Source organism: Nesoenas mayeri, assembly GCF_963082525.1.
Source record: "Nesoenas mayeri genome assembly, chromosome: Z".
NCBI lineage: Eukaryota > Metazoa > Chordata > Aves > Columbiformes > Columbidae > Nesoenas > Nesoenas mayeri.
This window is the reverse complement of record NC_137542.1, coordinates 21,628,997-21,652,477: the sequence shown is the minus strand read 5'-3', so window position 1 is coordinate 21,652,477 and position 23,481 is coordinate 21,628,997. Positions and strand designations below refer to the sequence as shown.

At 36.4% G+C, this 23,481-nt stretch overlaps 1 protein-coding gene across 15 annotated transcripts in view; it reads left to right on the top strand.

The window, feature by feature from the left end:
• The window catches only part of JAK2 (Janus kinase 2), a 93,342-nt gene extending 71,481 nt beyond the window's left edge, over positions 1-21,861 (top strand). For all 15 annotated transcript variants that reach the window (XM_080362708.1, XM_080362702.1, XM_080362705.1 and 12 more), the window contains 11 exons: positions 1,256-1,383; positions 2,136-2,274; positions 3,718-3,869; positions 4,787-4,937; positions 5,590-5,726; positions 6,933-7,122; positions 8,013-8,137; positions 12,910-13,082; positions 13,577-13,694; positions 15,481-15,594; positions 17,759-21,861. In XM_080362708.1, coding sequence (XP_080218834.1) covers positions 1,256-1,383; positions 2,136-2,274; positions 3,718-3,869; positions 4,787-4,937; positions 5,590-5,726; positions 6,933-7,122; positions 8,013-8,137; positions 12,910-13,082; positions 13,577-13,694; positions 15,481-15,594; positions 17,759-17,866 — 1,535 coding nt within the window. In that variant the 3' untranslated portion in view covers positions 17,867-21,861. The remainder of the gene's footprint in view (positions 1-1,255; positions 1,384-2,135; positions 2,275-3,717; positions 3,870-4,786; positions 4,938-5,589; positions 5,727-6,932; positions 7,123-8,012; positions 8,138-12,909; positions 13,083-13,576; positions 13,695-15,480; positions 15,595-17,758) is intronic.
• The last annotated feature ends 1,620 nt before the right edge of the window (positions 21,862-23,481 follow it).

The following is a 23,481-nucleotide window of genomic DNA, read 5'->3' as shown; positions in this document are numbered from 1 at the left end:
CACTCTTTTTTTCTGTGTTTGGAAGTTTGTAACAAAGGGAAGCAATTTTTAATTGTATAAACCTATTACGTGGATGGTTGTCTGCATTGAGAGAGAAGGAATTTTGAAAAGCAGGCTAGATTCTGTATCAGGAGTTGTTTCCCTTTGGAGCTTGGAAAAGGCACAGCACAGTGTTTGGCTAGGAGCTTGTTATACCATTGTATTTGCAAAAACGCCGATGAGTGTGTTTTTTAGTTCATTCCTTGTACCGTGCACGGGGACTACATACAAAATTTCAGGTAGATCAAGTGTGTTGTTAAAAAAAATATATCTAAAGATGTATATGATCACATAGTTCTTTAGATCACAGCTGCCCTTCATAGGCTTTTCTGTTTCTGAAGGCAAGAGGCTTATTAATTTAATAAGAGGCACTTACTAAGGAATAGGAAGAGAGGCTGTTATTTTTTCCTGTGAGTTACACACTTGATGTACAGATTTTGAAAATTGCTTCACATAATTGTAAAAAAGATCCCTGAATTTTAATATCTATAAAATGAATTTGTTATAAAAAATCAGTTTGTTATAACAAATATAAAACCCGAAGTTCCCAGTGACTTTAGATTCTAAATGAGAAGCGCTGCAATGTGAGCATCTTCCAGCTGAAGGAAGGAGTTCAGTCATGCAATTTGAAATTATTGTGTTGAAACTGATGAAGACTGTGCAGCACTATGAGATGGATCTTGTTTCTTGGGTTGTTCACTGGGTGACTGCATGAAAGCATGTGCCATATATATATATACACACATAACTTTTTTTTAGTGCAAATATTAGTCTGTTTCCAAGATGTGCATCTTCTATTAGAAAAGCATTTTCTTTTTCACTAAGAATATGGAGTGTTAAACAATTATGAAGTGAGTGTTAATTCACTACATTGATATTGCTGTACATTACTATGCTTTGTCAGAAGTTATGTTATTTATTGTGCCTTTCAAGTGAGGGTGGAAGGATGCTCACTGGATTTGTTCAGATGGAAACCTATTTTTTAAAACAACCTATTAAATACAGTAATTTTGCATCTTAAAAGCAATAAGGCAAATTTCCACACTGTGAATAAGTATAAAGAACACAGAATTTGTGGCAGTACTCAGATGTTATATAGCTTTGTTCCCAAATTTGGTATAACAGAGATGGGTAGTACTGGAGTAATGAATCTGTCTTGAAATTACATTTTTTTAGTGTTGGTTTTAATGTTACTCCTTTTACTTTTTTAAATCAGACATCCTTGTACAAGAATATGTAAAATTTGGATCCTTGGATACGTATTTGAAAAAGAACAAAAATGTTATAAATATCTTGTGGAAGCTGGAAGTAGCCAAACAGCTGGCATTAGCTATGCATTTTCTGGTGAGTAGTTTATTCTACAGTTTTGGTAATAGCTGAATTCAAGTGTTTCAGGCTAATACATATAGAATGGCTGATTTATTACCCCCCTTCTCAAAACTCTGGAGGAGAGTATTTGAAGATAGTGAATAACCAAGAACAGACCATTGTGTCTTGCACAAAGTGTAATTGAATTTCTCATTGTTTTTTAATGCTTTATGTTTCAGTTGAAATAAAAATACATTTCTAGTAATTCCCCCCCTACTCCTGCCTCCCAGGAATCAATCCTTTCTGGTTTTCTCTTCTTAACTCATGATGCTGAATATAAACTATTTCCTGGTAGTGTTAGTAGTTAGCCGCTGAGAGGGGAAAACATTGTACTGTTCAGACTACTAGTACATTCTTTTTGTGCACCAGCTCCCAACCTTACAGTCTATTTAATTCAATGTAAAGGCTGTTATTTGAGACAGGTTATATGATGAGATGAATCTTCCCTTGAACAGAGTTTAAATGATGGACCACTATTCTTCTCCTGTAATAAAGGTCAGATAGTTTTAAACCTGAAACTTGAGGTAGATAATTAAAATGTGTAAAAATTGGCTAGAAAGCATAAGTCTGAGAAGAACTGGTGACATGTCCGATATTTGATCAACTTAAATCTGTGATCATTGTTTTCTCTACTGTTGTTTCCATTATGGTGTAAAGTATTGGTTTTAAAATACATCTTCAAACATAAGTTTTTTGTCAGTATTTATAAGACACACTTTTGCTCATAGGAGGATAAGGGCCTTGTTCATGGGAATGTCTGTGCAAAAAACATCTTGCTTATCAGAGAGGAAGACAGAAAGTCTGGAAACCTCCCATTTATAAAACTAAGTGATCCTGGCATCAGCATTACAGTTTTGCCAAGAGACAGTAAGTTTTTGTGTCAGCTTTCTTGTTTAATGCTTCTGACTTAAAAGAAATTTGCGGGGTTTTGGTTCATTGGTTGGTTGGTTTTTTGTCATTTTGTTTGTGGTTTGTTTGATATTGCTGTATATTGGCTGGTTGTTTTTTTGTCATTTTATTTGTGGTTTGTTTTTTGTTGATGTTCTTGTTTTGTTTTGGCTGTCTTGTTTTTCTGATCACCATCTAAGGTATTCTGTTATTTTGTCCATCTGTCACTTTAAAATAATTTCTCCATTCCTAGGCAGCAGTTTTGAATGTTTCTTCTTTATCAGCAAATAGGAACAGGAAATAAAGCCACAATTATCCATTGTGTGAGGTGGTGGGGTTTTTTTTCTGCTGTTCTCATTTTCAAGCTCATTTTCACTGGTAGTATTATTAGTACGCTACAGTGTACTGTGAATAAGTCTGTTGCACCTCCAGGTAGCTGCTGAACTTAGTATCTTATTATTGATCAAGATTGAATTGTCGTATTCTATAGCTTACATAAGCTTTCAGATCTGAAAGTAAATGCACTTTTGAAAATGTTGCCTGGCAGCTGTAAATCATCTTCAGTGCATTTCTTGGTCAATGCCTGAAGCCACTTGATGGTGCTACAAACACTGTATTATCATCTGACATTGAGGCTGTTCTAATGCTGTTTATAAAGCAAAATGCATTAAATGAAAATAAATTGTAAGTGTGTGCAAGGTTTTTGTGCTAATGAAGTTGAAGCAACCTTACTTTTCTTTACCTAGTCTTTTAAATAATTTTGGAAAATTTATCACACTTTATACGTGGTAATTTTATACATGCCAAAAGAGATAATACATCTAAGAGACTATAAGCAATGCAGTGTCGTTATTTTCCAATAAACTGTTGAAATTCCCTCTTTGTAAAGGAGAAGCCTACGTTAATCTTCTGAGATCTCATTTTAAGGACCTCTGACAAGTACTGAATAATCTTTTAACTTGTTACTACACTCAATACCAAAAGTTTAAAAAAACAAATAGTAGGAAATTCCTTGTTATGGCACCTTTACTATACCACAATGTGCCAACTACTAGCAAAGTACTTTTTACTCTTTGCCATCTAGTTCCTTTGTGGTAGCTACTAAATCTTGGTAACGTTGGGTAAAATACAGATGTTGGAGCAAAAATATAATGTGTAAATGACATTAAGGTGGTTTTACAACATTAGGCTCATTTTACAATAAAACTAATGGTCCTCCATTCTGATTCATAAATATTTTTATGTGTTCTGTAGCTTTTTTTTTTTTTCAGGCAGGAGTAAACTTGGAAATGTATTAAAATCACATCACAGAATGAAATTCCTATGCATACTACAGTAATTTTTACTAAATCAAATATACTATAGAATTTTCTGGTTTTATTATTCATCTTAACATGATGTTTCCTTTGCATGATCATGCAGTCCTTCTTGAGCGAATACCATGGGTCCCACCTGAATGTATTGAGAATCCCAAACAATTAAGCCTGGCCACAGACAAATGGAGTTTTGGTACTACTTTGTGGGAAATCTGCAGCGGGGGAGACAAACCTCTGAGTGCACTGGATTCTTCAAGAGTAAGTTTTACTGAGTCTGCAGTCACAACAGCTCTTTGGACACTTCTAATTTAAAATGTCTGCTATTGTAACTGTATCGGCATGTAAGGTGGTATGACCCATGACCACTGTAGGAAAAGGACACTTTTACTGGTAAATAATGATGAGAAGTGATGAGTTGAGGTTTAGTTTTATATTGTTTGGTTTTATTTTTATGGAGACAAAGTACAGTGTTTCCAGTATTCTCTTATTCATGTTTCTGTTACATTGTTACAACAATGTGTCAGTTTAAACAAAAAGCATTCCTAATATGTACATGGATTTCAATAGGTATTATTCTAGTAGTTTAACATCTTGAATGCTGCAAGACTTGGTGTGTTGGAGATAAATTCTACTGTTTTAGTTAAACCAGAAATGTTAACTTTGACTCAGTTAGGGACAGGAGGCGAAGGGGTAACGTGTTCCAGTAACATATTTTTTCTTATATATTTGCTTCCATAATTGGAAGCAAAAAGATTCATTGTATTATATTTTATAAATGGACTGTTACCTTCTCAAAATCCACATTCTTTCATAATGCTTATGAAACATTTCACAACTGGAGATGCTTAGCCAGCTCACAGGGGGATAGAATTTTCTGCTGGACTCCGTCCAATTGAGGTTTTATGGAATTACCAACAAAACAGGCACCGTCTGTCTTATTATCTTCACCCGTTTTGTTAATCTTCCACTAGCAACTGACTGGGAATTTCTGAAACGATTACTCTGAATCGTGCTACATAGTCATCCATTTGATTTGAGTTAGTCAGATCTACGTTTGGTGAGATAACAAGTCTTGGTTGACAGCTGTAATTTTCGACTGCTCTGGTGAGAATGTTAAGGCTTCTGCAGCTCTTCATGGTTGTATATTAAAACAGCTTTTATCTGTTTAATTCCAGAAACTACAGTTTTATGAAGATAGGCACCAGCTTCCTGCCCCCAACTGGACAGAACTAGCAAACCTCATAAACAACTGTATGGATTATGAGCCAGATTTCAGGCCTTCATTTAGAGCAATTATACGTGACTTGAACAGTTTGTTCACTCCAGGTGAGTCTGTGATACAACAGGAACACAGTAGACAAAAAGAACCCTGATTACCATTGGTTCATTTTCATATGGTGCTTTCCCTTTTGGTGTGTTGACCCACAGCCACTCTTCAAAGCAGCCTTGGAAATCTGAGTTCATAAGGGCGCTATGTTACTGCTTTTTAGTTTTTTGTAAGAGAAAACAGTTTTCTGGTTTGATTAATGTCTATCCAAAACATTCAGTCTCTTATGGAAGTATGTTATGTTTGTGACTGTCTTTCTTTATTCTCTCAGTACAACAAATAGGTGCCTTTCTTTTTTCTAAGTGGAAGACACATGTTATCAGAAGCTGTTGTGACATTTACATTTCTCACTTCTGCAGTAGTGGAGTTGTTGTACAGTAGTTGCTAAATTTGAAGTACAATAGGCCTGGAAAAAAAAAGGAAAATTAGGAGATTAAGGCAAGACTTGCTATGAGTCAAGACAATATATTTGACATTTTTGTAATATATCTTTGTCTTTGACTGCAAGTTACTATATAGAGATTAGGGTGGTTTTTGATATTCTGCTGAGATAGGCCATACCACAATTGTAATAAGTTTCTTCATTCTTCTCTTGGCTTTCCTGTGCCACCTGTTACCTTGCTCTCTCTCCTCCTTCCTCCTGCCCTTTAGATTACGAGCTGTTGACAGAGAGTGATATGTTGCCAAATATGAGAATTGGAGCACTTGGATTTTCTGGTGCTTTTGAGGATCGTGACCCAACACAATTTGAAGAAAGACATCTTAAGTTTTTACAGCAACTTGGCAAGGTAGGTTGTTTTAAAATTCTCTAATCACCTAGGAAATAACTATATTTTCAGTTATCTTCCAATGACCCCATATACATTATTTACATTGAAAATTTTGTTACAGAAATTAATCATTTCAGTCATATCTGACCACAATGTGTAGTTCCCTTTAGATCTTTTTCCAGATTCACAATATCATTAGATAGGACAAAGGTGACTGACCTCTACAATGAATCCAGTCACACCAGAAGGCTAAAATCTTTTTTCAGTAATGCAGAGCTGCATCTGACATAAACTTTTTTTTCTTTTTTTATACATGGTATAAATTGAAAAATGCTCCAGAGCAGTCTTACATAGAACTAGCGGGGTTGGGGTTTTTTGTGCATGCATACTCTGAGAAGTCGGAATATGCAGTCCCTAAATTCAGTAGTGTCTTTGTGATATAGTAGTCCTTGAACTTTTTAGGCTTTAGAAATCAGTGTTTGGTTACTGTTTTTACAAGTCACTGCAGCCTGGCTGTGTGAAAGCATGCCTGGACAGATGACCAAGTGCAACCGGCAGATTTTCACCAAGTACCATTTTTTCATAATGGCTCCTTGTTAGTGGATGTTTTTTTATTGACACGATAGCTATATGTTCTTTTGATTCCAAGTCCTAGTGAAAGCGAAGCAGCAGAACTACTTCTGTTTGCACATGGTTGGCTGTTGACTGTACATGGTAGCATAGCACAAGGAGAGGACCAGAGCGGCAGGTGATGACTGCATAAAGGAAGATAAAGACAATATAAACAGAGGAAAGGAAGAAGGTGAAACATTGAAACTTACAGGGGGAGAACCAGCAAGAAACAAAGGAGAATTGAGAGCCAAGAGGAACCTAAATTAAGGGGGTTTTGCCAGTGCAGGAAACGTGTGCCAACTGACCATTTGAAAGTAGAAGTGGAAATTTGTGAAGAAGGGAGCGAAAATTAATGGACGTCACCCCCTCTCCTTGTCTTGTTTTCCTCCTGTGCTGTTTGCGTCCTTTCATAGAACATGTTTCTTACAGAACTGTTAGCTGTGATCCTGTACTCCTTTTCTCTCAGGGATATTTTGTGGCATTTCACTTAAATAATTAGTTGTGGTCACCTTACTTCTGATACGGTGAGCACTGAGGCAGTGTAAACAAGCACTAATAAAGAGACAGTGATATGGACTTGGTTTTGATTCAACATTTCCATTTGTGATCCAGGGAAATTTTGGCAGTGTTGAGATGTGCCGGTATGACCCACTGCAGGATAATACTGGAGAGGTGGTGGCTGTGAAAAAGCTGCAACATAGCACAGAAGAGCACCTTAGGGACTTCGAAAGAGAAATTGAAATACTTAAATCTCTGCAACATGATAACATTGTTAAATACAAAGGAGTATGCTACAGTGCAGGTACGTGCTATATTGAATACACCTTGAGGTGTACACCTAAGTGTGCTTACTGAGAAGTTCGGAGAGGTAAGTGTTTATGAAAGCCACTGACTTGTCCTGACTTTACCAGGACTTAGCACGAATCAAAGGAAATGGTGTTTTTAGTATACTACTCAGTACAAGCTGGACATTTTATTCATTCAGCTCATTGCACAATTTGATTTAGAGAAAGTGCCATTTTGACTAGTTACCTATTTTTTTTTTTTGTCTTAAAGCATGAAAGTCTTCCTAGAAAAGAATTTAGAGTTAAGTGGAAAAATGCAACCTTTGTGTAACTATTGTTCTATTTTGCTCAATGTAGCATCCCAGAGTGGATATTACTAATTCCTGTACAGCCAATACACTAAAAGACTAGACATGAAAAAGTTTAAGAAATGGATGTGTTTGAGTGAATTGTTGATGCTGTTCAAGTTGATGAATGAAAGCATGGGCTCAAAATCAGGCTAAGTTCTTAAAGATGGTAAAATTGCTGGCCGGTTGATGTCAGTTACTGTTCTGAGGTTCATCTCAGCAATGAGGAGGACTTACATAAACACAGATACACACATGTGGCAATTTTACTTTGCTTTATCAATAGTAGTTAAAGTATTGATGAGGGGTTCTTGATTAGTGATGCTCTGTATATCAAGCATATTCACAGTATTGTCGTGTTTAAAATAATTGGCATTTCCTGAACAAATGCAGTTAACTAGTATATGAAAAATGGCATTGTGATCTCCATGTATTTTTTTTTTTAATTAAGACAGTTTTCTATTACTTTTATTCATAGACATTTGTGAATGTTAATTTTTCTGTCACTTTCCAGTTGCAAGTTTTAAAATATAAAGTGTATTTTGTTGTTGTTGTAAAAGGTCGTAGAAATCTAAGATTGATTATGGAATATTTACCATATGGAAGTTTACGAGATTATCTGCAGAAGCACAAGGAGAGGCTGGACCACAAGAAGCTTTTGCTGTATGCATCTCAGATATGCAAGGTAGGAAGTTTCAGATTGACATTTTTCAACAAATTTTTGTCTCTTTGGTCTTGCCTCATTTGTCTCAAAACAATCAGAACTGGATCTTTTATAATACTGTTGGGCTGATAGCGCCATATAACCCTAAAAGAAGTAGCAATATGTATTCATGTACTCAAGAACCAGACAAACTTCTGAGTATCTTAATGCAGAGTGCGGAGACTGGCCTCTCTGCTGACTGAGGCTGAATATACTGCATTTATTTGTGTTTATTTTATAGTTTGATTAGCTTGTATTTCCTTCAGAAGAATTAAAGAATTTTTTCACACTAATGAGAGCAGAAATAAAATTTACAGGAGTTAATGCACTCACCCAAGCAAACTGTTCATGACATATCATAATGAATTTTTCAGAATGTGGACATTGGGCTGTAAAAACACTGTAACATTATGTTATATGTTTAAGATATTTACTTTAAACTGTAAATAATATTACCTTATTTAGCAGAAAGAGCAAAGATACATGCTTTCTGTATGAAGAACTAGAGGTCACAGAAGTACCCAAAGCCATAATATGTTATTTGTTAGTCTCAGTGGTTGGTACTGAACATCCTTCATAAAATCCTGAAAAGGGGGGCAAAAATCTGTTGTCTATTGTGATATCTCATTTCCTTAGTAAGAGGGTTTATGCCTGCTCTGTTTTTATTGTTATTATGCAGGGCAAGGGGGAAAGAGAAGAGGATAAAAAAACCCAAACCTCATCCCCTCAAGGCATGTAGGCAGAAATATTTTCAAATTCCTTTGCACAGTACCTACTCAAAGACATGGAAACAGTAGGTTACTTAAAATTAATGAGTGTTCTTCGGGGTACATAGCCCATGGATATTGTTATGTCTGGCAATCCCTGCCATATTCAGAGCAGAAGACTTCCTTCTGCAATATCTGCAGAAGAGGCCAGGAGAGTCTGCCAGAACCAAGATGATGTCCAGACATTTCAGCTTCCACCTGATGAACAGAACTTGATAGTTCCCGCTTGAAACGGAGCTGACTCAGTAAACCTCTTAGCTACAGGGCATGTATAGAGGATGCTGCATGCACCTTCAGCAGCTGTTCTCACCTGTCCCTGTGCTTTGCTGTGCAAGGCTAGATGGGTAGTCTCCACCAAAAACTCTCGATGGAAAAGCAATGTGCAATGGGGTTGGAAAACAGCAAACGTTCACAAGCCTTTGGCAGGTGTCAGTCTTTTCACAGAGAGGAAGGGTTGGACATGTGGCCACCCACTCAAAGAGGGTTAAAAAGCCTTCTGATCTGTGTGTTCAAAATGAGAAGTCATTCTCTGTTAACAAGCATAAGAAATTCTCTCCATATCATTTCTGCTGCAAAATAACTGTTATTATCAGTGCTGGTAAGCCACTGGAAAAAAAAAAAAAAAAATCTTTCTTCAAGCAAAGAGCTGTAAGAGTCTAACACTCAGCACCACCTGGGAGGACAGTGACAGTGAATCTTTCATAGAATAAAGTTGCAGCAGGGATTTTTGAACACACAAAGTCTGCAGCCACTTACCTGTTTTATTCTGTGGCCATCTCAGGCTATGACCCAAAGGGTTGTAAGGCCCCTGCCCTGTTTACTCATGTAAGAAGCTCTGAAGCTTACGTGTGGAAGTCTTCAGGCCTTATCCAAAGCTTTTTACAAAGCTTAAAGGAACAACAGTTGCAGCATATCTCAGGACACTGGTCTCTGAAACAGAGGTGGATTTTGCTTTCACAGGCAGTGCAGGTATGGCAAAACACTTTGGAAAAGGAAATGAAGTCAGAAAGTACAAAGAGAAAGGTTCTTAATGTATGTGTGTACATATGCATGTATAAAAGAAGCATTGAAATATATACAGGTCTTCAGGATGGTCATGAAAATGACTGCTTCCTACATACCACGCACCAACCAAGAGGAAGGGAGCTAGAATATGCCTTTTGCAGATACTTAAGTGAGAAAACATCTTGCTTTCATGTGACAAAGCATGGGTACACAAAGTCTGAGAATGTGACAAGTCCATATATAGGACTTACTCTTTAAGAAGTATCTTCACTTCTAAGGGAAGCAAAGTGTAAGAATTGCAGTGTATGTGTCTTGCTTTGCACCATTGTTGCTGTACTACCTGGAAAGCAAAGGTTATATTGCTCGGTTTAATATTTCCCTTTAATCCTCAGCATTCTGTTACTTTAAAGCAACTTAATTAAAACATAGCAAGTACCTAATATTACAAAATGGAATCTGAATGCTTTTCCTTTAGCTGATCACATTTCCCCCTTTCTTTTAGCTGTTTTTGTTTGCTCTTTCAGCATCTCACAACTTTCTGCTCTGTATTTCTGTCACTCTGTTATTTTGGGGTTTTTAACAGAAAAATTTTCTCTTCTGCCTTGCTGCTCTTCTCTCAAATATGAGAGAAGTGGAGGCATGCCCTTACCTGAGTGCTAAGATGAGTGTGTTTGCATGGTTGCTGTCATTTGATTCCTTGCTACTACCCCAAAAATAAGACAGGGTCCTATATTAATTTTTGCTTCAAAAGATGCGTTACAGCTAATTTTCGGGGAATGTCTTATTTTTCCATGAACAGCACTCTGCATTTTATTCTTGAACAAAAAAAATCAACATTTATTCAAATATAGTCATGTCATCACATTCTGGAACACCATCATAACTCTCCAAACACTGAATTCTGTCATGAATTTCTTGTGACTCTGCTTTAGAACCATTGCGCCCAGTTCCTCATGTCTAGCAACAGCGCTTTCCTTAACTGAGCAGCTCCTGTCCTTGTAGCCTGCTCGTAGTGCATTGGCAATGCAGCTGTCAGTTGTCTGTCAGGTGTCAGCCTTTCTTGCTGAAAGGTCTGTCTGTCCTGCTGCATTCTGTTGCCAATTAATTTTACTTTTTTTACATGCATAGCAGCCTGGACACTATTTAAATTGACTTTTTATAAGAACTGTAACTAGGGCTTATTTTTAGAGTAGGGCTTATATTTCAAGTATCCTCAAGAATCCTGGAAAATCATGCTAGGGTTTAGTTTTGGGGTAGGTCTTAGTTTTGGGGAAACAGGGTATTCTGGAAATAAATACCTGACTTAAAGGTGATATTATTTTAATACATATCTCATGTTGTGAAAATCAAAATTTTCAGAGATGCCATTTACTAGTGATGATGTTTCTATAAATGCAAAGTAGTGCAGCTGTCATCTGGTGCAGCTTGTGCTTGTGTCTGGTGGCAAGCAATAGGACTCTAGGTGTGACTTCAAAGAAGAAGACTGGCAAATAAGGAAGTTAGCATCTCCATGCATCTGATTTCTGGGATGTTCTTTTTTGGTCTTTTAGCCCTGCATTTTGTTAATGCTGGCCGATAGGAGAAGAGGCTAAGAATAAACTTATTTTTCCATCTCCTGATGCTTAAAGTGGAGAGCCCAACTGTAATGATAGCAACATTTGAAATCATATAATTAAACTCAACTACATTGTTAGATTAGTGCCACAAGATTATGATTTCCACTTAGAATTCGCATGATTTAAATACCTCTCTTACAACAGTTATTTTCCAGGCTAACAGAAAAATTACTATCATGAGAGAAACTTCAGGACTGTTTCCAGTACAGTATGTAGGAGTAATAAAATGTTACAGCATTTACATAGACTGTTGTGTTGGAAACCCAGGAGTCTCACTTTGAAACAGGCAGGTTGGTTATTTTCCAGGATAGTAGTGGGTAAGTGAGGCATTTTTTTAAGGGTTTTAGAATGGGATGCGAGTAAACAGCAGAGCTACCCAGTGGTGCTGGGGGGTAGCAGGCATCCGAGAGGAAAGTGCAGCTTTGGACTCAAACCACTTCTGAGGTTTCTCACTTAAAAAGTAAAAGAGAAAAAGAAATGTTTTAGCATTACTACTATAACATTGGTGTTTAGAACTGCTGAGTTAAATGATGTTCTTAGCATCATTTACTGCTTTTTGGTTGTGTTGAAGGAGTGAGATGCTTTCTCATAGAACTCTGACAGCTTTCTGAGCGTTTCCTTTCACCTGAGTCAGGAATATCTTGATGTTGTGCAGTGTCAACTTCTGTCCACCATTTGTTGCTGTGTAAGAAAATGCCACTACATACAGTGGCTTCTTCCACTTTTTGTTGTTAGCAAAAAGAATTGTGTGCATTAGTTAGAAGATATCAGCAGCTGCAAAAGACAAAATGGCTTCAGGCCGATGTTTTGTTACGGCAACTCGTGGAAATGTAACAATAAACAGAACTGTGTAGGTGAATAATGGTCCATTCAGAAGAGCAACAACACACACTGTGGGAATACAGTCAGAGAATAGTTGTCAAATTCAAGGATACATCATATTAAGTTTCATAAAGCAAGCAGGAAAGTGGGTGTACAAAGTGAGGAAAAAAGATTAAATGAAACAGGTAAACAGAACAGTCTTCTCATCTGCCCTGGATTGTGTAACTCAGCACAATTTTTTTTTTCCTTCTGTCTATCACTGGCAAACTGCTTTTGGCCACAAAAAGGAGCTGTAATGGTTATCCAGCTACATAATCAAAAAACACAGGTCAGTGACAGGTGCTCAGTCTGTCTCCCCTCAGTTAAGGGAAGTCCCTGCACTTGGAAGAAGTAACTCAGAGAAGACAAATGTCCAAGCACACTGATTTTGGTAGTGACTTGTATTTGGTTTTAACTTTGAGGTTCAGTCATCCCTTTAGGCAAAGTCCACCTACTTATTGGTAAAACTAACTCTTTTCCTGTTGTTTGTGAATTTTACACCTAGGGCATGGAGTATCTGGGTACAAAAAGGTATGTTCACCGGGATTTAGCAACAAGAAATATCTTGGTGGAGAATGAGAACAGAGTTAAAATTGGAGACTTTGGATTGACAAAAGTCTTGCCACAAGACAAAGAATACTACAAAGTAAAAGAACCTGGTGAAAGCCCTATATTTTGGTAAGTCTTCCTTTGGTATACTGAATCATGGCACATTTTCAGTTTTTGCAGTTTCAGCCAATTACTTCACATTTTGTGGAATTATTAAGTGCAAACTCCCAAGTCAGTTGCCCAGCATTGTGAAAGTCATGTGTGCCATGTGTGAATTTATGAAGCAGCATTGTGGGGCTTCTCAGTGCGTCTATATGGATTAAAAATTAAATCTACAACTTTGTTTGGAGAAGGAAAAAAAAAGGTACAACAAACAACTTGGATATAGTTGTCACTAACTGTTTGCTTAAGGTGGTTGGTGTTTTCAATGCCAATAAACTGCCATTACAAGAATAGTTATTGGTGAAGTTAGTAGAAGGAAATGTGAATGTGCTAATACCTGTGAACAAAGATCACTTATTCATTAAAAAAAAAAAAAAAGGCAGTCTTATTAAAAGAAATATATTGCAAACCAAAAGGATACATATTACACAGAGAAATATTTGTGTTGCCACGTGTTACAGGTATGCTCCAGAATCTCTGACAGAAAGCAAGTTTTCTGTGGCCTCAGATGTGTGGAGTTTTGGTGTGGTCTTGTATGAACTCTTCACGTATATTGACAAGAGCAAAAGCCCACCAGCTGTAAGTACATAGTTAATGGTTCTCAGAGGTTCTTTGATTTATTTAAATTTTCAAAAGTACATAGTTCGTTCAGATACCTAAATAGCTTGATTTTTACTAATCCTTTTCTGGGGATCCCTTAGTGTTTATGAGGTAGCATCCAATCAGAATCAGCAACCTCCTAGAATGTATTAATATCAATCCATAGGAAGGAAAGAAAATCTGAGAATTGTCTGATAGTCTGTGCAGATCTTATCCATCCTGTAACTCCTATCTGTTTGAAAAAGATTTTAAAATTTCTCATTATAGATTGTTCTTTCTTGTCCTTCTTGGTGGGTAATCCCAGATGCAACTGTTTCACTGCAACATTACATGTACTTTTAATGCTATTCCAAATCTAAGACTGAGCTAAACAAATAGATAAACATTAAGTTGATTTAAAAAAGGTAACTTTAAAGTTGTTTTGTTATGTTACCGGAACCCAAGTTAGTAAGTTATTGAAGTTCAAGAAAGAAAGGGAGTGGCTTTTTACAGACTGTTGACAGGCACCGTTAAAGACAGATTTAAAGTGGACAGATTGTACACTACTTGTACACTGAAAAACAGTTCTCCAATTGGAAATGGGACTCACAGTCTTATTTCCAGCTAGCAGACCTCTGCGCATGTAATAGAGGAGAGCTGAGTTGTTTATATTTACTGGAGTTGTCCTCATCCTTGGCCAGTGTCTCAGTCCTGGCAAATGTATTTTTGAAAGACTGATGATGATGATAGGCAGAAGTGCGCTTGCAAGATCTCTGCATTGGCCTCAGTAGACCTGTTAGTAACTGGATACAATGACTGAGCCATAAGGAAGAACTCTCAGGCAGGGGCGTCTCTTCCTGCATAGTAACATAAACATTCCAGACACCTGGAGTTCTTACTCAGAAGGATTATGAAATGAAAAGTGGTAGAGTAAGTCATGGGCTCAGATGGAATATAAGTCAACTCTACATGTGCCTTCACCACTTCATCGGGTTGGTTATCCTACTAGTATGTCTCAAGATAAAATTAATTTTACCAGTCAGACAAAGCAGTCTGTTTAACTCTCATAGTCTTTGTATTATACATTGTTTCCCCAGCTCTGGCTATTTGCACGTTCTACCAATGGTTATTTCACATTTTCATGTCAAGGATCATTAAAAAAAATCCTTGCATTGGAAGAAAAAGTCATTCCTTTATGTTGTGCTTAGGAATTATTTTCAGTTGATAGTACTTCCTCATTTACTTTTGATCTCTGACAATCTGAGTGAGGTTTAAACTACTTTTGGGGTTATGTTGACTTTTGGATACCAAGATTTACCTAAGCCATGTTTGCTTGCTTTAATTATCCTACTGTTTCTGACCTGTAGTTACTTTTTAAGCTTGTTAATCTTTATATGTGTATATATATATATATATATAAGTATATTATCTGTTCTGTTTGACTAGGATTTTTCAAAACATCAAGAACTTGCTGTAATATTTCAAGGAGCTCTTTAGAACTAGCTGTGTTATTTAAAACTAGCTAATCATCAGTTGATCGTATTTTTAAGAGGATTTGTCACTTATTGCCTTTAATTACATATGCATCATCCTATTTTTATCCACACACACACAAAAAAGTAGTTATTGATATATTTTCTGGACTTGTAATTTATAATTGTATTATTGATATGTATTATTCTATTTATTGTTTATTCTTCTTATAAAAAAATTTCCCTTGGTAAGAATATTGCAGCATCTTTTTTTCCTTTAAAAATTATTTATGACAGTCAGCCTTCTGTTTCAGGAATTCATGCGCATGATTGGCAGCGATAAACAAGGGCAGATGATTGTATTTCATTTGATAGAGCTGTTGAAGAATAATGGACGACTACCGAGACCAGATGGATGCCCCGATGAGGTGAAGTATTGTATTAATATGTTAATAGTATGAAAGGTGGTCAGTCAGGGTGAGTACCTGGTAAATGCAAACCTCGTGTTTTGTTCTGCTTGAATTCCTGAAGTAGTTATACAAGCAGAATGGCTGTCCTGTTATTTTATCAGTCGCATGATAAGTATAATCATATTTATTTTCTGATTCTTTAGATTGCATTCCCTAAGGAGCCTAGGATGTGTTCTTTCTGAGTATATGAAGTAGGACTATCATGACTGGCTGCTGTACTGGGACACTCAGGCTTCTATTTCAAAAATATAAATTTATTAAGGCAATGAGATTAGTGTATAGAACTTGTTCCATGGAGTCTTGTTCAAAGCTGTGAAGGCTGATTCTTTTGAAGTCTGTAACATTTACCAGAAGTATCTTAATAGCTAAATGCAGTTTTTCACACTTAATTCCAAGACTGAAAGAACTCCTTACCTTGATTATTTTCCTTCTCTTGCTCTTCTCTCCTCAAGCATAGGAATACTCATATTTATTGTGTATATTATTCACTGTCAAGCATACTGAGACAAGAGCTACCTGTAGACCGCAGACACAGTTAAGTGCATGAATCAGATTTTTAAGCTCAGACTTCAGATTTGTATTTGCATTCTGCATAGATTCTGAAGTGCATATGTATGTAAAGCCATCCTTGGAGCACACAAATTAATTAAGTACTCTTTTTTTCCCCCTAATACTCCAGATGCTTTAAAAATACTTTAATGATACTTCCAAGTCTCATAGTTCTCTGTTCTTCAGAGCAGGGTGCACTTCAGCTTGAGTCAAACTGGTAGGGCTGGGTAGCTGAATCAGTAGGGAAAGAATGTAAGTAAAATAGTTACGCCTTTTACATCTATAACTTCAGCTCAGGTTAGTTGCTGCATCCCTTTAAAATAAAGCACACTTGACAATAAGTTGAGAAACAATCTGTACAAAGCTGGAGGCAGAGGAGAGATCAGGGTCAAGTGGTCTAGCAGAGAAGTAAAACAATGGTACAGGTAGGGCAGGGAAGCCACGGGGGAAAAAATAGTCTGTAGGAATCAAAAGAGAAGTCTCTGAAGTAACCTTTCTTGTACCAATTGTTGAATTGTAAAGGTTTGGCTTTTTGTAGATAATCTGAATGTCATAAGATAATATATAATCTACTTTTCTGAAGCTGTATCCAAACTAATGCAAAGGTTTCCATGTCTGACATTTCTTCTGATATCAAAGCAAGATGGACATGTCTCTCTTTTGTCAGAAACTGTGCTGTTTTGATCTTGAAAAGCCAGTCATCACAGATACTAAATCTTCCAGATGTCTGTAGACTTGGGTCTGAAGCAGCTTGGTCAATGCAGGCATTGCAGATTTGCTGAAAAATGAGGAACTAATGCTACTTGTTTTCCTGGAAGCTGTGCATATTTTTCTTAAGCAACATGTAAAAATTTTTGGAAGTCTGAGAAGTTTATAATAATGATCGGGGTTAAATTAGTGAGAAGACTACAGGTGAAGAGCTTGGCAAGTTGTTTTGTGACCAGATGTCAGGTACATGTTTGGGAAAAGAGAAAATGGTTGTGAAGTGCCTGTTGTAATGGAAATCTGTTCCAAAAATCATTTAAATCTGCTTCTAACCCACTTAAGTGGGTTAAGTTTGCACGGTAGCTTTTTTGGCTTAATTCTAATTAAATATGAGTAATAATTAAGAATTTAATATACAAATGTGGAGAAGCCTATGTTAACCTCACAGGGTAAGCTTAACTTAGAATTGCTGTCTTTGTAAATCTGATTTTTTTGGTCAAACTTGTAAAGCATTTGTCATTTTAACCCTTTTTGAGCTTTCCAAAAAATAAGAGCAAATAAGAAGATGAAAAGCTTAGCAAAATAACATAAGTCTCTTAAGTTTCAAAAACTAGCTGAGTCAATTTCCACACTACCCTTATATAGATAGCAATAAAGGCTTTTGCAGAGTAGCTGTCCTCACTTCTTGGTGTCGTTAGGATCAAGCAGATAAACTGGTTGGTAGAGCAAGACTTTAGGCATGCTCTTGTGCCACCGTTGCTTGGAAGCGCAGAGTTAAGTTGGATATTCTTTGTACCAGTCCAAAGTAACTATTAACTATTCATAGCATCTGTGTGCCTACTACTGATTTCCTTCGTTTCTTCTCCAGATCTACGCTATCATGAAAGAATGCTGGAACAATGTTGTTACGCAGCGCCCCACCTTTAGGGATCTTGCTCAGCGAGTAGATCATATAAGGGACAACATGGGTGGATGAGAAAACTGCCCCTTCTTCAGCGGATGTGTTGGAATGCAGAACAAAATATAATTGGTCTGCTGTATATAATTGACATATGTACACGTGTGCATCTTACCTTTGCTGGAAGTAAAATCTGTGTGGCAAATATCCTATCTCAATCTGCATACTGAGGAATCCTGCTGGTTTTCTTTATCAGGATATTATTTGTTACTATGAGAACATGTTGAAATTCTCAATAGGGAGAGAAATTATTTTTCTAAATAAAATAATCTAATATATGGTCAGTCTACAACACCATTATTTGCCTTACTTGGCAATGCAAAAAAGAGGTGACTCAAAATGTGGTGAGATTAAGAGGTGAAAAGAGAGTGTATTTCCACGTTGAAATGGAGATGCACAGAAAAGACTTCCAAAAGTCTTTTCACACTGAGTATATAATGACTTGGCACCCTATTTTGTGTGTTGCACAAGGGCTTATGTTTGTTAATACAGTTTTATAATTTTTTCATTGTTGAATCAGAAATGGCTTCTCTGTATAATGAAACAGAAGTGGTTTTGTAACCCAGAAACTTGTAATATGCCTGTCTGAAGCAGTTACCAGCCAGCAATATGTGGAGAGAGATACAGTAGGCTGACAGAAAGGGAGCAAACTGTTCTTAACTTGGAGAGCAAGAAAACCTACTCATCTGTGTGAAAATTTTAATTTAAAATGAAAAAGCAAACATGTTATCCAGGTTTTCTTACTCTTCTTTTCCTCTGAGTAAGTATTAGATTCCCGTTATATAATTGAAGATACAGTGATAAAATTAAGCCATTTTATAGAGGGCAGTGTCTTCAGTTTATTTCTGAGTATGAAAAAGCTAAGCATACTGCTTTTAAATGCTGCTCTTTTGTTCTTTCCGTCTTTGTAATTTCCATGCAGTCATAAGTCTGTCTACTAACTGGGAGCTTTTTAAAGCAGAATTTAAAATCTAGAAAATGCCCTCCATTTCACAGGTCATCACGTTGCTGTTAAAATGATCACCTTATGCCTTCCTTCCAGTACACAAAAAAAGAATGTTTATGGCCCAGTATCTGATATGGCCAGTCACAACCACATCAAGTCTATTTTGTAATGAAGTATCCGAAGTTAACTTCCTGTTTCTTTCTCTGTTAATATCCAATGTAAGACTATTTGGAAGGAGGAATTACAAGTGCAATTGCTCCACACTCAGCGGGGGACAAGGACATGATCCCAGTTACTGCGAACTGGAAGGAGAACAGAGCTATCTGAACAGATTACTCATGCTGTACAATTCAGCTTTTGAAATCTAACAGAAATTTATGGACAAAAAAACTCTTTGCTTTTGCCTTCAGGCATCAAACTTGGGGATAATCTTGTATCTCAAAGCAGTAATGTTGCAGTAATGTTTATTTTTTGTTCAAGTAATATTTCTTTTGTTTTAACTTGTTCTTAAGCATTATTGTTTGCGAAGTACAATGCTTGTTCTTCTTGGACTTTTGCTGAGAGAAGTTCAGTTAAGGGGATATACAACTTGGCAAACAGACCTGGCATCCAGATTTGTATTTAAAATGAAGTGTTTATTTTTAAAATTTGCAGCAGTTAGTCAGTGAAACAGAGGACTTACTGTGGGGCCTCCTTAAGATTTCTGGTTAACTACATTCATCTTATCAGAAGTTTAATTACCTCAACTTTAAAAAAGCAAACAGACAAGAAAACCTTACTTAGTGTAACATAGTGCCAGTATAGCGGTGTTTTGTACCACTGTGATGTTTCTCTCACTCAGTCACTGATACAACATTGTGATTTTACAATAGGGGATATTGCTAAATAGGGAGGGCAGCCTCAGCCCTGTTTCTGCCCTTTGCATTTTATAAGATTTCTGTTGGTTTTCTTGCCACCAAGCACTTGCATAGATTATTTTTAAAACTAATTTCACGATCAGTTTTTAAGCTGCAAAGAACTTTAAAGTGCTTTGTTCAACTTAACATTTGTTTTCTCCATTTCTATACGTTGCTTTTGAAGATTTAAAGTTTTGTGGAAAAAATGTCTTTGCATTTGTAGTCTCAGTTGTGTGTATGTGGTTTTTTTGTAACAAAAGATTATACAGCTTTAAAGCATTGAAACAGCATTTTAGCTGGATAACATATGCAGGAATTATGTAAAATTTGCAGTGTATGACACTCAGTAGCTAACTGCTTTCCAATATATAGTAGGCTAGCCATAATTTATGTAAAAATCTCAGGGAAGTTTGTGTAATGCAATGAAGAAATCTTCCAGTCTGCTATTTTTTCAAGTGAATAAAAAGTCTTTTTCTTGTTCTACTACAGTATGACTGATTATAGTCTATTTGATTGCAAAAATACAGTGTTGAACTCAAGGATGATTTTTAAGTGTCTTGTGGATTTTTTTTTTTTTTTACTTTATTTCATAATTTTTAGAGAAAGTCATATCTTTACACTGCAGTTTAATTTTGTGCTGTTGGTCAGGAACATAGTCTTTTGTAACAGGTCCGTCTGTGCAAAGGTCTGGGTCGTTTGGGATGGGCTGGGGGAACAGGACCAAGGAGTGTTTAGGACGCTGGGGGATGTGGGGTCGTCTGCAGCATCAATGTTTAGGTCCTGGAGTGGACCAAATGGTTTTCTCAAAAAGCTGATGAGGATGTAAATGTGGTGATTTTGCTGAATTAGCTACTGCAAATTACAGTAACCTTTTCGAAAAACAAAACACTGCATTTTGAAAGCTTTCAGATCTACAGTAGCATTGTATGACAACATATTTTTATATAGCCTTTGTGTTAACAGACCCAGTTCTTTGTTTTAGAAACTTTATTCAGTTGGCATTGCATTTGTCAGCTGCAAATGTTATTTAGTGTAATGACTATGCTGTGATTTTTTTTTTTGTAGAAAAAGTGCTGGTTTATGCATACATGACTGCTGCTATGATGAAGAATTAAAATGTTAACTACTGCTTTGCACTTATATTTGAAGTGAAATAATTTTTCTGTAAGCGCGCAATATATCTTACAGAATCTCTGCAAACAAGTATTGTCTAGTATAATATTGGTTTGTTGTCTATCAGTATAAATAAGTTTCAATATTAGATTTAAATATATTCCACAACCTTGCAACAGTCATGTAGTAAGCCAGAGGAAGTATGAATTTTCAGGAAAAGAAACCCATATTCTTGTCACATCATGCTATTGATTAAAAGTTTCCATAGTTGAGATAATCATTACAAAACGTACAGATGAATAGAACTGTTAAAAAGGTACGTAAAAATTATTTTATTTTTTTCCAGAAATTACATTCTTAATTGTTGCATTTAGCTGAGATGTTGACCAACTGCCTTGAAATGTATGAGAAAAGAAGTTACTGTATGGAGAAATGTAACTCTCGTGTAAAGAAAGGAAGATTGTCAGGAATGTGTGATCACAAACACCTGGAGGAAAGAGTTCTGAGAGCAAAAGTAGAAGCATGGAAGAAAAACAAGACTGATGGAAAAAGGCTGATGTTCAACACTGAACAAGCTTTCCGAAATGTGAAATGCACAATGGTTTATGAAAAGCTGATGTCCACTGAAAATGCCATACCGTGACAAATATGTGCTGATACCTTTCTAGACTGTGTATTGTCTGCCTTAAATTTAAAATACAGAGACCTAACCTAACTGAAAAATACAATAATTGCTATACCAAAAGAAACTGCTTAAGGTTGTGCCATGCCAGACAGCAATTTTGAAAAGGTGTTTGGCTAACAAGTTATTTTTCTGAATTTTGCTTTTGAATAAGAGGTTTACAATACTTTATATTAAAGTAGAAAAAGTCCCTTTAGGGAGGGGGAAGGAAAGAAGACACCTGCTACTTATGGTTGGGCTGCAAACGTTTGAATTCATGGTTTATTGAAGAGAACATGAAAGGGGTATTTTTTTAGAAAACTGTGTATTGATGTCTGAAACTTAACTGTGCTTTTCTCTTGAGTTTGGATAGTGAAAATAAAGTAACTAAATACAATGAATGGCACATGCCTGCCAAGGTTTTCTTTTATATAGTACCTACAATTCTTTTATATAGTACCTACAATTAATATTTAAATAGCTGCTGAAGAGAGCTGGTGTGTTTGAAGGGATACAGCACACACAACTCTCAGACCTTTCCAGAACAGCCATATGTAGTGTTTATCTTTTGGAAGGAACTTACATGTACCAGTGTGGAGGTGGTATAGTGGGTGCTCCCCGACAAGAAGACTGGAGGAGGGGGGTATTTTTTATTTTATTTTAGGGGTTTTTTTGTTAAGCTGATTATTTTGGGAGGAAGGAGCATTGTGTTTACTCTCAGTATTTACAAAGAAGCAAGTCTGTAGGAGAGAGACCACAAACAGGTGGCAGCCTCCGTTATCAGACTGGAGTTCCTTAGAATTTCTAACGCAGTCTCCTGTGAAACCACTTCTTGATTTGTATTACTTTGTCGTCTGTTCACCTGACGTCTCTGTAACTTTACATGAACGTTACTACTGCTTACCTTGAACAGAGTTGAATGCTGTTGTTAGATGTTGACAACTACAATGGCAAAATGAAAAACATGGAAAAAAAAATATATACATACATATATATGTATATATATATATAAGCATGCAAATATATACTTATGCTACTCTACTGGAAGTGAAACTGCTACTTCAGTTACGCCTTCCCACACATAAAAGGCATTTCTTCTCCCAGCAGATTGCCTGAAGATTTTACTTCATGTGACGAAATACCATCCCAACAAAGTGCACAGGTTATTATAGGCAGAGTTCCTGCTGTTCCTCCCATCACATACTGGATATAATTGAGGATCTTTAGTTGTTCTAGAGTACAAATTTATGGGAAAATTTGAAAGGTTTGAAGAAGAAAATACTGTAGGAGATGTAATTGTGTCATGAAGCCTGTTGTCCCCGTATCGTGTCATAAAGTATGCGAAAATATAGTCTTCAGTGCGTTTTCATGTTACGCAATAGTGTGATGTTCTGCTTGTACTTTGTGATACATACTCATAGTGGTTTTAATGAATTCTGAAATTCAGGTTTAGAGACTTGCCAAACTGCATTCATACCAAGTGAAACATACTTTGTGGATAATAATAAGGAAAGAAATAAGAATAGCCAGTATTTGCAAAGATTACCCCTAAACATTATGTCGTAATTTCATGAAGGATTCAGGAAGGCATTTAAGGGGGTGGGAGGGAAACAAACCCAAACTTACTATGTTAATAAAGTAACCAGGGCAGCAGATACTCAGTCAGATATTTGTCTGTTATAGAATATTGACACAGCTGAGACTGCTCTAGAAATGTGGGCAAATTAATAGGTATTATCATAGAATTGTTTTAGTTGCAAGAGACCTTCAGGACCATAATAAAAAATATGGACCATAGAGTCCATATTTTCATAATGCTGATAACTAGGAGCAAGTGCAGAAATGTTATAGCTGAGCAATACTAATAAAAGCAGAAGAACAAGGTAAACCATAACATGCTTCAAGTTTTATGTGACTAATCATTTTGAGCGATGCAGAAACATCCAGGAGTGGAAAAGGTTCAAGAACTTCCAGCTAAATTACCACTGCAGCACAGCAAGTATTAAATTCTGATAAA